This window comes from Crinia signifera, chromosome 3, assembly GCF_055691185.1.
Source record: "Crinia signifera chromosome 3, ASM5569118v1, whole genome shotgun sequence".
NCBI classification, from domain to species: domain Eukaryota; kingdom Metazoa; phylum Chordata; class Amphibia; order Anura; family Myobatrachidae; genus Crinia; species Crinia signifera.
In genome coordinates, this window is record NC_139219.1 from 324877981 (window position 1) to 324889667 (window position 11687).

Below are 11687 nucleotides of genomic sequence, written 5' to 3' on the forward strand. Positions count from 1 at the left end.
CTCCTGTCCAAGGTCTCAGAATGCCTCATGACCTTCTCAGCCTGGATGACCCAACGCTTCCTGAAACTAAACATGGCTAAAACTGAACTTCTAATCTTCCATCCTCCGAACATCCCCTCTTCTCCCACTATCTCCATCAGCATTGGTGAAACCGAGATCACCTCCACCGACCAAACGCGCTGCCTCGGTGTCATCATTGACTCCTCCCTCTCTTTTACCCCCCACATTCGTGCTCTCTCACAGTCTTGCCGCTTTCACCTATGCAACATCTCACGCATCAGACCATTCCTCTCCACTGACGCGACCAAAATTCTCATTCACTCTCTTGTCATCTCCCACCTTGACTACTGCAACATCCTTCTCTCTGGGCTACCTCTCACCCGCCTCGCACCTCTCCAATCCATTCTTAACGCTGCTGCTAGGCTCATCTTCCTCTACCGCCACTCTACCTCCGCCTCCCCCCTCTGTCTATCTCTTCACTGGCTCCCCATTCCTTTCCGAGTTCTCTTTAAACTTCTCACCACCACCTACAAGGCTCTCTCCTCCTCCACCGCTCCTTACCTCTCTTCACTGATCTCTATCCACACTCCCTCCTGTCCTCTTCGCTCCATCGTTGACCGCCGACTGACCTCTCACTTAATCACCTCCTCCCACTCCCGTGTCCAAGACTTCTCTCGCGCTGCCCCCCTGCACTGGAACAACCTCCCGCCACCCATCAGGCTTTCTGATTCCCTTACCTCCTTCAAGCGCTCCCTCAAAACCCACTTTTTTCGACTAGCCTATCCCTCCTCCTAACCTCTTTTGATCTTCCTATCCTGCCTCCGTTCCCCTCTGTTCCTACTTATCCTGTTGTTTTTCGTTTGTCCACCCACCTCCTTTTAGTATGTTAACTCTTATGAGTAGAGCCCTCCTGCCTCACGTACTCACCCTACCTCATTACCTCACCTGTGCTCCTGTCCTGTTCTTCCCTTCCTCTACTTCATCTTCAGTCTCCTCGACAATTTTGACACCTACTTCTGAACTGATGCTGATTTTATTTCTACCAGCTATACCCCTATTTATACTGTATTTTTCAACACACCCTGTACGTTACCTTGTCATTTGTTTTTTGTTTGCTATGTACGGCGCTGCGGACACTTTGCGGCGCCTTATAAATAAACGTACTACTACTACTACTACTTACAGGCGGAGCCAGCGAATGGAACAAACACTTCCCTTATGGCGCATGGAGCTGGTACTGACGGAGATCTATGCCCCCTTCTTACCTTGAGCTTCCCATCGTGCCCTGCTGCCAGCTCTTGAGGTCAGGCGACTGGTACCCTGGGGTGGACGGTGTCTGCTGGAGCATGGGGCTCTGGGAAGGGGTGATGCGAGGGGACATCAAGGGACTGGTGGGGCTCAGAGATGGTGCGAAGGAGGGGTCCCCCTGCTGACTGATACCTGAAGGAGAGAAGAGACGGACCTGTGAGCTCACTGGGACAGCAGGACAACCGTCAGACACCTATAACAGCGGACAGAAGATACCATGGCGCGCTGTTCAGTCAGTGAGGGTTACAATTTCTACCCGTCTCCCCGGAGGTCACACACACATATACGTCAATCAGCCTTGTTCCACTGCATGGCCACCCTCAGGGGTAGGCCTAATAACTCTCCATCCAGTCCTGATGGACCGACGTAGCGCTCCGTCTCCCCCTGCAGCCAGGCATGTACTGTCATCCCATACTAACACAGCTTGTACAACACTATGCTCTCTGACAGCGCTATAGGACACACTGGGAGGATAATCGTAGCAATCATACCTGTGTTAGAGTACTGAAAGACATTTTGCTGCATCTGAGGATTCATCCCAGAGCCGAACTGCCCCGGGACATTTCCCATCATGCCTCTGTTCACCATGCCGCCTCTGCTTGCGCCTCCACGGTTTGGCAGCGAGGCCTCCGGGGTCGTAGCCAAAGGGGAGAAGGGGCTGGTTGACGGGGGCGGGTTCCCCTGGTTTGTACCATAGCTGTGGGGGTAAGGGAACTGCTGTGGGGGACCCTGTGGGAGCCTGGCGGGCCCCATAGTGACGGGGAGGCCGGCTGCCGCTGGGTGGTTGTTCCCGAAGCTCTGCTGTCTCATCAGTAGGGCTCTCTGCTGCATGAGCTGCTGCTGCTGCTGGCGGTGCTGCTGGCTGTACAGTTCCCGCTGTCGCTGTGCGAGCATCTGCGCGTTCAGCGGAGGCTGCAGAGAAAATCACATGGGAGACAATCTCGGTTACCAAAGCTGCATTAGTTTCCCCGCACAGCCGTAAGTGCTCCAGCGATGGGCAGCCATAGTACAGGATTGTTGTCGATGCCCCTCCCCCTGTCATTATTCCATTCACATGCATTGCGAAGTACCGGGGGGAGGGGCATCGACAACATTGCTGCTTGCTGAAACATCGCTGGATTGGTAGGTTTGAGGACGGCATTATGCGAATGAACACGTCTATATCACATGTAAATCTCTCACGTAGAATATGTATTACATGTACTGCATCTAACCCTTTCAGTGGCAGAGATCCTTAAACTATCCGCTAAAAAACGCCAGCGCCATTCACAGCGACTGTTCTTTTAGTATAAATAACTACAAATACGGCCGAGTCAGTTCAGTGAAGTTTAGCGAAATATTGCACCCAAAAAAAAAGAACAGTCGCTGTGAGCGGTGGCGGCATTTTTTGGTGACATTTTGAGGATCTCTCACAGCAACAGATGGCTCACCAGAGGGGCCCCTTGGCCTTACCTGGGGAGTGATGGCTTGTTGCATTCCCGGCCGCATCACCATGGGAACCGTGTTGCCCACACCGAACTGACTGAGTATGGCTTGCCGATTCTGGTGTACAATCTGCAGAACAGAGACATGGACAATGCAGCGTCAGATGCACCCCAGGACCCCTGTACGGCCGCATTACAAGTGGGACACAGAGGGGCAGATATATTAAGCTCTGGGAAGTGATAAAGTGGCTGGTACTTTATCACTGGCCCTTACTGTCAAGTTACAAATGCGGTTGAAAATGACAGTTAGGAGACAATTGGACGGTGATAAAGTACCAGGCACTTTATTGCTTCGCTGAGCTTACTAAATCTACCTCTCCGTTTGAAATGACAGTTAGGGGTGAGGGTCGTTACCTGCTGCTGTCCCTGTAATCGCTGCTGCAGCTGCAGGCGGAGCTGGTTGGAGGCTGTCCCGGGCCGGACCAGCGTTTGCCGAGGTTGCATGTTCATGCTATTTGGATAGGACCCTCGCTGTGGAGGTGGTGGCACCTGGACCGGCACAGGCCCAAATGTGGTCTTCTGTCTGACCATGCTGGCGAAAGGGCCGGGGAGGCCGAGGTTGTGAGCGGCTGAGGGATAGGGTTGCTGATACAATCCAGGCTTCTGTTCCATTAGGACCGGAGCTACAGAGGGCTGCTGGGAGAACCTGTCATTGACCACGTCCAGGCCCCCACCCTACGGAACACAACATACAAGCCAATGTTATCATAGATCCGAAGCCACGAGCGTCAGTTGCGCTCTGTTGAATAGTTATATCATCATGGTGCCGGTAATGTTGCGGTATACAGTGACAGGAGCCATAACGCCCACGGTCCTGACAGAGGCCTATCCCCACCCACCACCCCGGCTCCAAACTCGCCAGACCCTCCATACCTGAACCAGCTTGTCAATCCCGAGGGCTCGGTCTAACTCGGCCAGCTCATTCTCATCTTTGCCGTTGAGGTAGGACACCAGTTGCTCCAGTAATATCTTCTCGTCATTCTGTCCCTCCATGGTGGTCGGGGGGCACAGAAAGTCGTCAATCCTGCAGAAGGAGAAGAGACAACAACTTATTATATATACGCAGCAAATGACCAAATATCTCTTCTTTACCGGTAATATCGGGACTAATTCACAAATGATCGCACTGCCGCGACGTTGCAGCGGCCAGCGTTTAGTTAAGAGGCTTCCCCGTTAGGGTTAAATCCCACCTTGCTAATGAATGTGCTCGCTGAGTGAATGGATGTGTAGGGCTGCACATCGCAGCTGAGCGACTAGGTCCAAAACCCACGTAACGGGCTCGCCATCGGCTGATTGTCACACTGGGCACCAGTCATCGCACAATCCCTCACCAGCCATTTCACTAGGAAGGAGGCGGGATGTGGGAGGGTGACCTGCTCTGTGTGGTATCTGTGACCTTCCCGAATATTCTGGAGTCTACCGTATGTTCGCACAGAAGGAGAAGTGCGCCGTCTCCAACATACAGTCGGAGCTGCCAATTACAGGTCTAATATCTAATCTAATATCGAGGAGCATTCAGCCCATCAGTGTACTAATAAAAGGGCAGTGGTGCGCTAACGTCAGGGGCCATGATACCCGGGAATGGCTACTATGCGCTAAACGTGGCTTCTGGAGAGACGGCCAGACATTCCCAGCAATGCAGCGTCACCAATCACGATGCAGGCGGAAACGCATCTACTGAGCGGAACGGATTATTACCAGCAGCGCATTTTCCACATCAGCAGAATTACCAGGGCTGGTGGGCTTAGCCACCAGACAAATGTGGGATTTACATGTCTTTCACATTGTCACGCTGCTACAGGGCTGTGAAATCTCACAAATGCGCAACGGTTCACATGGAATAATCGCGTGAATCGGTGAAATGCCTTCCGGTGCGAATAACGCCATCCCCACCAACACGCGCCTCTTCTAATGGGGTGATCTCTGGTCGTCCATTACTCAGGTGGGGAGAGCAGACCAGGTAAGGAGACCGCTTGTGGGTTACACAGATAATAGCACCCGTTTAAGTGTCCCATTGGTCATGCTCAGATCAGTAGCCCCCAGACTGCGAAGGGTTAAGCGCGGTACCGCGGCAAACCAGCTTTCTGGTTCTGTAAGTCGCATATAAATCATCATATGTAAGGCATTAAATAGGTCACAGTTGACCCAGGGGTCTAGAAGCTCGTACACAACAACATGTACAGTCTAGGTAATGTGTGTGTGTGTGCATGTATGTGTGTGTGTGTGTGTGTGTATACATGGCTCCAGAAGAAAAAAAAACTAATTACACCCAGGATCATTCTGGCTAATAAAATACTGCAATGTGCTAGGAAAACAGAAGGCGGCTTTGAGAGCAAATACGCGGAGCGCGCGGTTCCCCCGGACTAGAAATATTTATCCTTTTAGTGATAGATGAGTACCAGATGTGGGAGCCCAGAGCTGGAAATAGAAAAACAAATGAAAGAGCGGCTGGGTAAGGTACAACAAATACGTCCCAGCTCCGCTCTGCCCGCTGGGTTAACTCCTTCGCTGCCTCCGCACCAGCTGGGCACATAGGCGGCACTGCGATCATCAGAGGATGCCAAGTAGTGTCTCTGGGCTTGTGCTACGGTCATATTCCACAACATGAAAAACTTTATTTAAAAAAAATTAAGTATCAGAAAAAAAACATTGACCAATATTTATAGTAATACAGGTTACCAATTCAGTAAGGACCCAGCCCTCAAATACTGACTCTGGTGCTGACGTCAGGGACCCACCTTAAAAAAAAAAATTCTGACGCACCCAGAAAACAGCCTGATAGCAGCCCCAAACGGCGGCATTGTGTCTGTCCACCTCCGTCCCCTTTGCGTTTACGATCCATACTAATTTTCTGTCTCTATTTGGGCTCGCAGTACAAAATACTGAGGCAGATGTAATAAGCCTGGTGAAGTGATAAAGTGACGATGAAGTGATAAAGCAGTGATAAGGCAGCAGTCAGTTCCTAACTTTCATTTTTCAAAGCTAGCCTATAACTTGACAGTTAGGAAGTGATTGGCTCCTGTGTGATCACCACTTTATCACTTCACCGGGCCTCATACATCTGCCGCACTCTCCGCTACGATCTCCTGCTATACAGACAGATCTGTAGACTTTCTAGCGGCGATCGAATGCTTTTGCAAGACGCCGCTTAAGGCAGCTCACGGAAACACCTGGAATGTTTTCATCCTCACATGCCAGCAGGCCTACGAATGGCCACTGGGTGTCAGCTCTTGCACGGAGCAGCCCGACAAGCCGCTTACTGTAAATGATGGAAACCAAAAAAAAAAAAAATTAAATAAAAAAATCATTCCAAACCCAGCAACGATCCTATTATGCCTGGGAATTCAGGTGCCTTTGATTTGCTGCAAAAGCACCGGAGGGGAGCGAAGTCCGCCTGAAGGGGATTAGTGCTTGGTACTTCCCTGGACAGCACGTGATCCCATTGGTCTGCACTAAACCCCCAGAAAGTTCCCAAAGCTTTTTAAGGAGCAAAAGAATAACAGGCAGCCGTAAGCTTGCTAAAAATAGCTGCGCAGCCAGGCGATCCTTTATGCTCAGTGTCCTCAAAAGACCCCGTGACGCGGTGGACGGAACAACACCCACCCACACATATATATGTATGTATATATATATATGCAGGAAATACCCACACTGCCTGGGCACTTGTTGCATCGCTGTCTCAGCGTGGAGGGCACAAAAACCTACGGATGTTTGCAGGACTCTGCAGTATAAGTTTCGCCTTCCCTCTAGCAGTTGCAGAGTTTAAAGGACAACATATGGATGGGGCCCAGAAGAGGGGCTGGGACAGGCCTAGGAATTACTATGGAGTGTGCGGTGTAAAGAAACATTTTCACTCGAGCGCAGGTCATAATATACCTTCATGAATATTCACAGATATACAGCGCACACACACACACGTTATTCCAATGCCTCCTGACAGCTGAAAACACTTTGCAGAGAGATTTCCTCCAATCCGGAGGCTTTGTACTGGGATAACATTTGTATTTTGAGACCCATTTAAAAAAAATAATAATAAAAAGTCGCCTATATATCTGAGGCCGCACAGAGGGCGGGCGGCAGCTAGGTCTGGACCGGTTCCACTTGTGTGGTTGTATTGTAGTAAGGTGCTGGTGGGCCCCGGTACCCGGAATCTGATCAGAAGGATTATCCTAGCTAAGCCACCTGCCCTTTTGGCTTTTTGGAGTACGCCTCCTGCCGCTACGCTCCAGTTACAAAGCACAAAGGCGGTCGGGCCCTGCAGAATATAAAGTCCATCACAATGGCCAGGCTTCGCAGAGACCATATACGCCAACTAGATTACGTTTTTTTGCCCACAAAAAACGACTGCTACCAGAGATATTTCAGGGCATAGGGAGGAGACACAGCCAACAGGTGTTCTAGTAGGTTAAAAAGTCACTGGAGCACTAGGGCTCTCTCCAAAGTTGGGAGGGAGCTCACCCAACACCACCGATTTGTAAATGTACACAGCGTATGAGGGTACTCACTCGTCCTGGGTATTTGGTGCCACGCGGTTCAGTAACGTTAGGTTATCGGACCAGGGCATCTGGTCACCAATGCCCGAGTGTCCAAACTGGTCAGCGATTCCCAGGTCCGAGTCCGGCAGACCTAACAGACACAGGGGAGGGTGGTAAGGGCATAGAATACAGCATTTTACACAGTAACTCAGCAGGGTAATGCACTGTTGATAGAGAAGTGACATGGTGTACATACAGTACAGCAGAGCAGAATTACTACATAAAGCCTACAGTGATACTAAACAGATTAAGGCACAGAGGCCGTCTGTATTAGTTTGGTCGTCTTTGATTCAGGAATACTGGCAGCTTGACAGGTTTTTAACTACAGATTCCATACCGTATACGCCTCTTCAGTACGTGGTGACCACCAGGTGGCGCTAGGGGCCAATGGCCCCTCTGTGGAAACATCGCTTTCTCTGCTCTAAATAACTAAAGACCGATAGATTCTACAGTTCGCATTGGTTCATTGGCATAATGCAGATCCGGCAAGCCTGTGGCTCTCCAGCTGTTGTGAAACTACAAGTCCCAGCATGCATTGCCTCTGTTTTGCTAACAAGGAATGCTAACAACTGCGGCAAGGCATGCTGGGATGTGTAGTTTCAACTGGAACGCAACAGGTTGGCAGGTTGGGTTTGCGGCAAGCTAGACTTCCACACACGTCCTATACTAGGTGCCAGGAAACGGCCTGCTAACAGGCATATACTGGCATTTACGGGTGAATTTTAGCTATTTAAAACTCTTTCGGTATGATAAATGGTACTCCAGCTAATCAGATTCCAACTCTCATTTTTCAAACACATGGCAGTTAGGAACTAATTTGCTGGAGCACCGTTTATCGTTCATGAGTTCTAAATGGCTAAAACCTGTTTACAAATGGGGCCCGTAGTCGCTTCCCTCCACCAGGAACTTTCTGAATTACGCCGGCGGTTTCTGAGGAGAAAATATTGTTTTCTCCAGAAAGGTCTCCTTCAGCAACAGCTGTTAATGCCATAGCCGAGATGACTATACAAGCCAACGAGTAAATCTCTGTGGTGTACAGGCGTATCCAGCCCCCCCGTAATGCCGGCTCTCACGCTAACACACACATATGTACCTCAGTCACATAGCACATTTCCATTCGGCCCTTGCAATGGATAATGGATACAGCTGGGATCGGGCGTGCTACGGCCCCCTGTGGCTGCTCTGTGGTCACACATGCAACATGCATATTACAAGCAACTGTCATAATGAGGCCGGGCTGCTGTTACACACATCTGACTGGCGTGATTAGCTGCTGGCGCTAATTGCAGAGTGACAGGGATGAGGCCTGCGCCGCACAAACCAAGCAGGATCAGACTGTGACGCAGCCCCCCGGCGGATTCCTTATACTACATCCAAATAAGATTAGCAGATACCAATTTTTGGAGCGGGGAATTAGGGGTGGCGCATAGGTTAATTGGTACTTGTTTCCTATCTGGGCGCCCAGGTTTTCTACGTACGGCACCGTAATGAAATCGGATCGCATCGCATCGGATTCGGTACTCGATGATGTACGATGCTATCCGATCCGATTTCATTTTAAATCGGATCGCATCGCATGCGGTGACGCGATCAACCAGATTTTTACATTGGAATCAATGTTAAATGGTCCCTGAGACCCGATTTTACATTGATTTCAATGTAATAACCCCGCAAACCCATGATTTGTATAGGAAACCCCCCCTGATGGTTTAAAATGCGCCTCCATTGTTAACGCCACCCCAGTATTGATGTCAACCCGAAGCGTGGCGAGCGCAGCGGTACGCGTCCTCCGACTTTTTCATACCCCCACTATCCACGTCAGCGTGGAGTTGAGAATAGAAAGTGTGGCGAGCGCAGCGAGCCACCGAGCCCGAAGCGTGGCGAGCGCAGCGAGCCCCGCGAGGGGACGCGGATACCTGTGAAGCCCGCGAGGGGACACGGATACCTGTGAAGTATCCGCGTCCGCTCGCCACGCTTCAGGCTCGGTGGCTCGCTGCGCTCGCCACACTTTCTATTCTCAACTCCACGCCGACGTGGATAGTGGGGGTATGAAAAAGTCGGAGGACGCGTACCGCCGCCGCTCGCCACGCTTCGGGTTGACGTCAATACTGTGTTTCTGTGCAGATGTGACAAGGGGAGGGCTTTGAAGGGTAAATAAATACAGTAGTGTTACAGATGGGCCATCCTATGGGCCAACCATAAAAGCGGGAACGAAATCGGATCGCATCGCATCGTTCAATATCGTGTATGTGCATTTGTGGTATCCGATGCGATCCGATTTTTATACGGAGAATAGCATGGTGCGAAATTAACGTAGCGGGCGCCCAGATAGGAAACAAGTACCTGTTAATTTATTGAGGTGGTACTATTGGAGATAGCATGTTGCCCATAGCAACCAATCGGATTCTATAATAAATAAGAAGTAGAATCTGATTGGTTATTGGGTGGCCAACCCCAGGATCGGCTGGGATTTGAATCCCGGGATTGGAGCTTCCAACCACCGCCCTATCCTATGCATGCCCAGATTAGATTGTAAGCTCTGCTGAAGCGCTGGAAGTCACACGATAAAACACAACGAAAGAGACTGTTTCAGAGGCGGCAGGTTGCTGTGCCAGATTTGGGCTCTGCAAGGAGACAGGGAGTGGATCGGCGCAGTTTAACTGACTGAAATTTCAGCTTTTTGTCCTGTTTCAAATCTGAGCGCCCAGATGTGGGAGGAGCTTCAGACTGTACGTAGGATTTTCTCATGTGATATAATACTTGGTTCTACACGTATGACATTTGTTACCTCAGCAGATGGTGCTACCTACCTGGATCTGTCTGATAGGCCGGAGCTCCTGTCATCACTCCCCGGCCTTGCTCCGGTGTCAGCCCTGACCGAGGACTGGTGTCAGTTGGGGCAGGGAAGGGGTTCAGGTCTGGATCTAATGAGTCACAGAACACGAATGGCGACTGACTTGAGTTGATGCCGTTATAATCTGAGGAGGACACAAAATACAAAGAGAATGGTTCTCAGTCATGTGTTGTAGGCACCGGTCCCGTCATGTACTGGATATCAGTAACCCACCATATCTCAGTGTTGTAGGCACCGGTCCCTGTACGTACCGGTTATCAGTAACCCACCATATCTCAGTGTTGTAGGCACCGGTCCCGTCATGTACCGGTTATCAGTAACCCACCATATCTCTGTGTTGTAGGCACCGGTCCCTGTACGTACCGGTTATCAGTGACCCACCATATCTCTGTGTTGTAGGCACCGGTCCCATCATGTACTGGATATCAGTAACCCACCATATCTCTGTGTTGTAGGCACCGGTCCCTACACATACCGGTTATCAGTAACCCACCATATCTCAGTGTTGTAGGCACCGGTCCCTACACATACCGGTTATCAGTAACCCACCATATCTCTGTTGTAGGCACCAGTCCCGTCATGTACCGGTTATCAGTAACCCACCATATCTCTGTTGTAGGCACCGGTCCCGTCATGTACCGGTTATCAGTAACCCACCATATCTCTGTTGTAGGCACCGGTCCCTTTACGTACCGGTTATCAGTAACCCACCATATCTCAGTGTTGTAGGCACTGGTCCCGTCACCTACCGGTTATCAGTAACCCACCATATCTCTGTGTTGTAGGTACCGGTCCCTTCACCTACCGGTTATCAGTAACCCACCATATCTCAGTGTTGTAGGCACCGGTCCCTTCACGTACCGGTTATCAGTAACCCACCATATCTCAGTGTTGTAGGCACCGGTCCCTTCACGTACCGGTTATCAGTAACCCACCATATCTCAGTGTTGTAGGCACCAGTCCCGTCACCTACCGGTTATCAGTAACCCACCATATCTCTGTTGTAGGCACCAGTCCCTGTACGTACCGGTTATCAGTAACCCACCATATCTCAGTGTTGTAGGCACCGGTCCCTTCATGTACCGGTTATCAGTAACCCACCATATCTCAGTGTTGTAGGCACCGGTCCCTTCACGTACCGGTTATCAGTAACCCACCATATCTCAGTGTTGTAGGCACCGGTCCCTTCATGTACCGGTTATCAGTAACCCACCATATCTCTGTGTTGTAGGCACCAGTCCCTTCACGTACCGGTTATCAGTAACCCACCATATCTCTGTGTTGTAGGCACCGGTCCCGTCACCTACCGGTTATCAGTAACCCACCATATCTCTGTTGTAGGCACCAGTCCCTGTACGTACCGGATATCAGTAACCCACCATATCTCAGTGTTGTAGGCACCGGTCCCTTCACGTACCGGTTATCAGTAACCCACCATATCTCTGTGTTGTAGGCACCGGTCCCGTCACCTACCGGTTATCAGTAACCCACCATATCTCTGTTGTA

The 11687-nt window shown here is 50.6% G+C and overlaps 1 protein-coding gene across 4 annotated transcripts in view; it reads right to left on the reverse strand.

Moving 5' to 3' along the window:
• NCOA1 (nuclear receptor coactivator 1) overlaps window positions 1–11687 on the reverse strand; it is a 261684-nt gene that overhangs the window by 10181 nt on the left and 239816 nt on the right. For all 4 annotated transcript variants that reach the window (XM_083178823.1, XM_083178822.1, XM_083178824.1 and 1 more), the window contains 7 exons: window positions 10138–10305; window positions 7298–7418; window positions 3666–3816; window positions 3147–3467; window positions 2761–2862; window positions 1800–2220; window positions 1266–1440 (listed from right to left, as the gene is read on the reverse strand). In XM_083178823.1, the coding sequence (XP_083034949.1) occupies window positions 1266–1440; window positions 1800–2220; window positions 2761–2862; window positions 3147–3467; window positions 3666–3816; window positions 7298–7418; window positions 10138–10305 (1459 nt within the window). The remainder of the gene's footprint in view (window positions 1–1265; window positions 1441–1799; window positions 2221–2760; window positions 2863–3146; window positions 3468–3665; window positions 3817–7297; window positions 7419–10137; window positions 10306–11687) is intronic.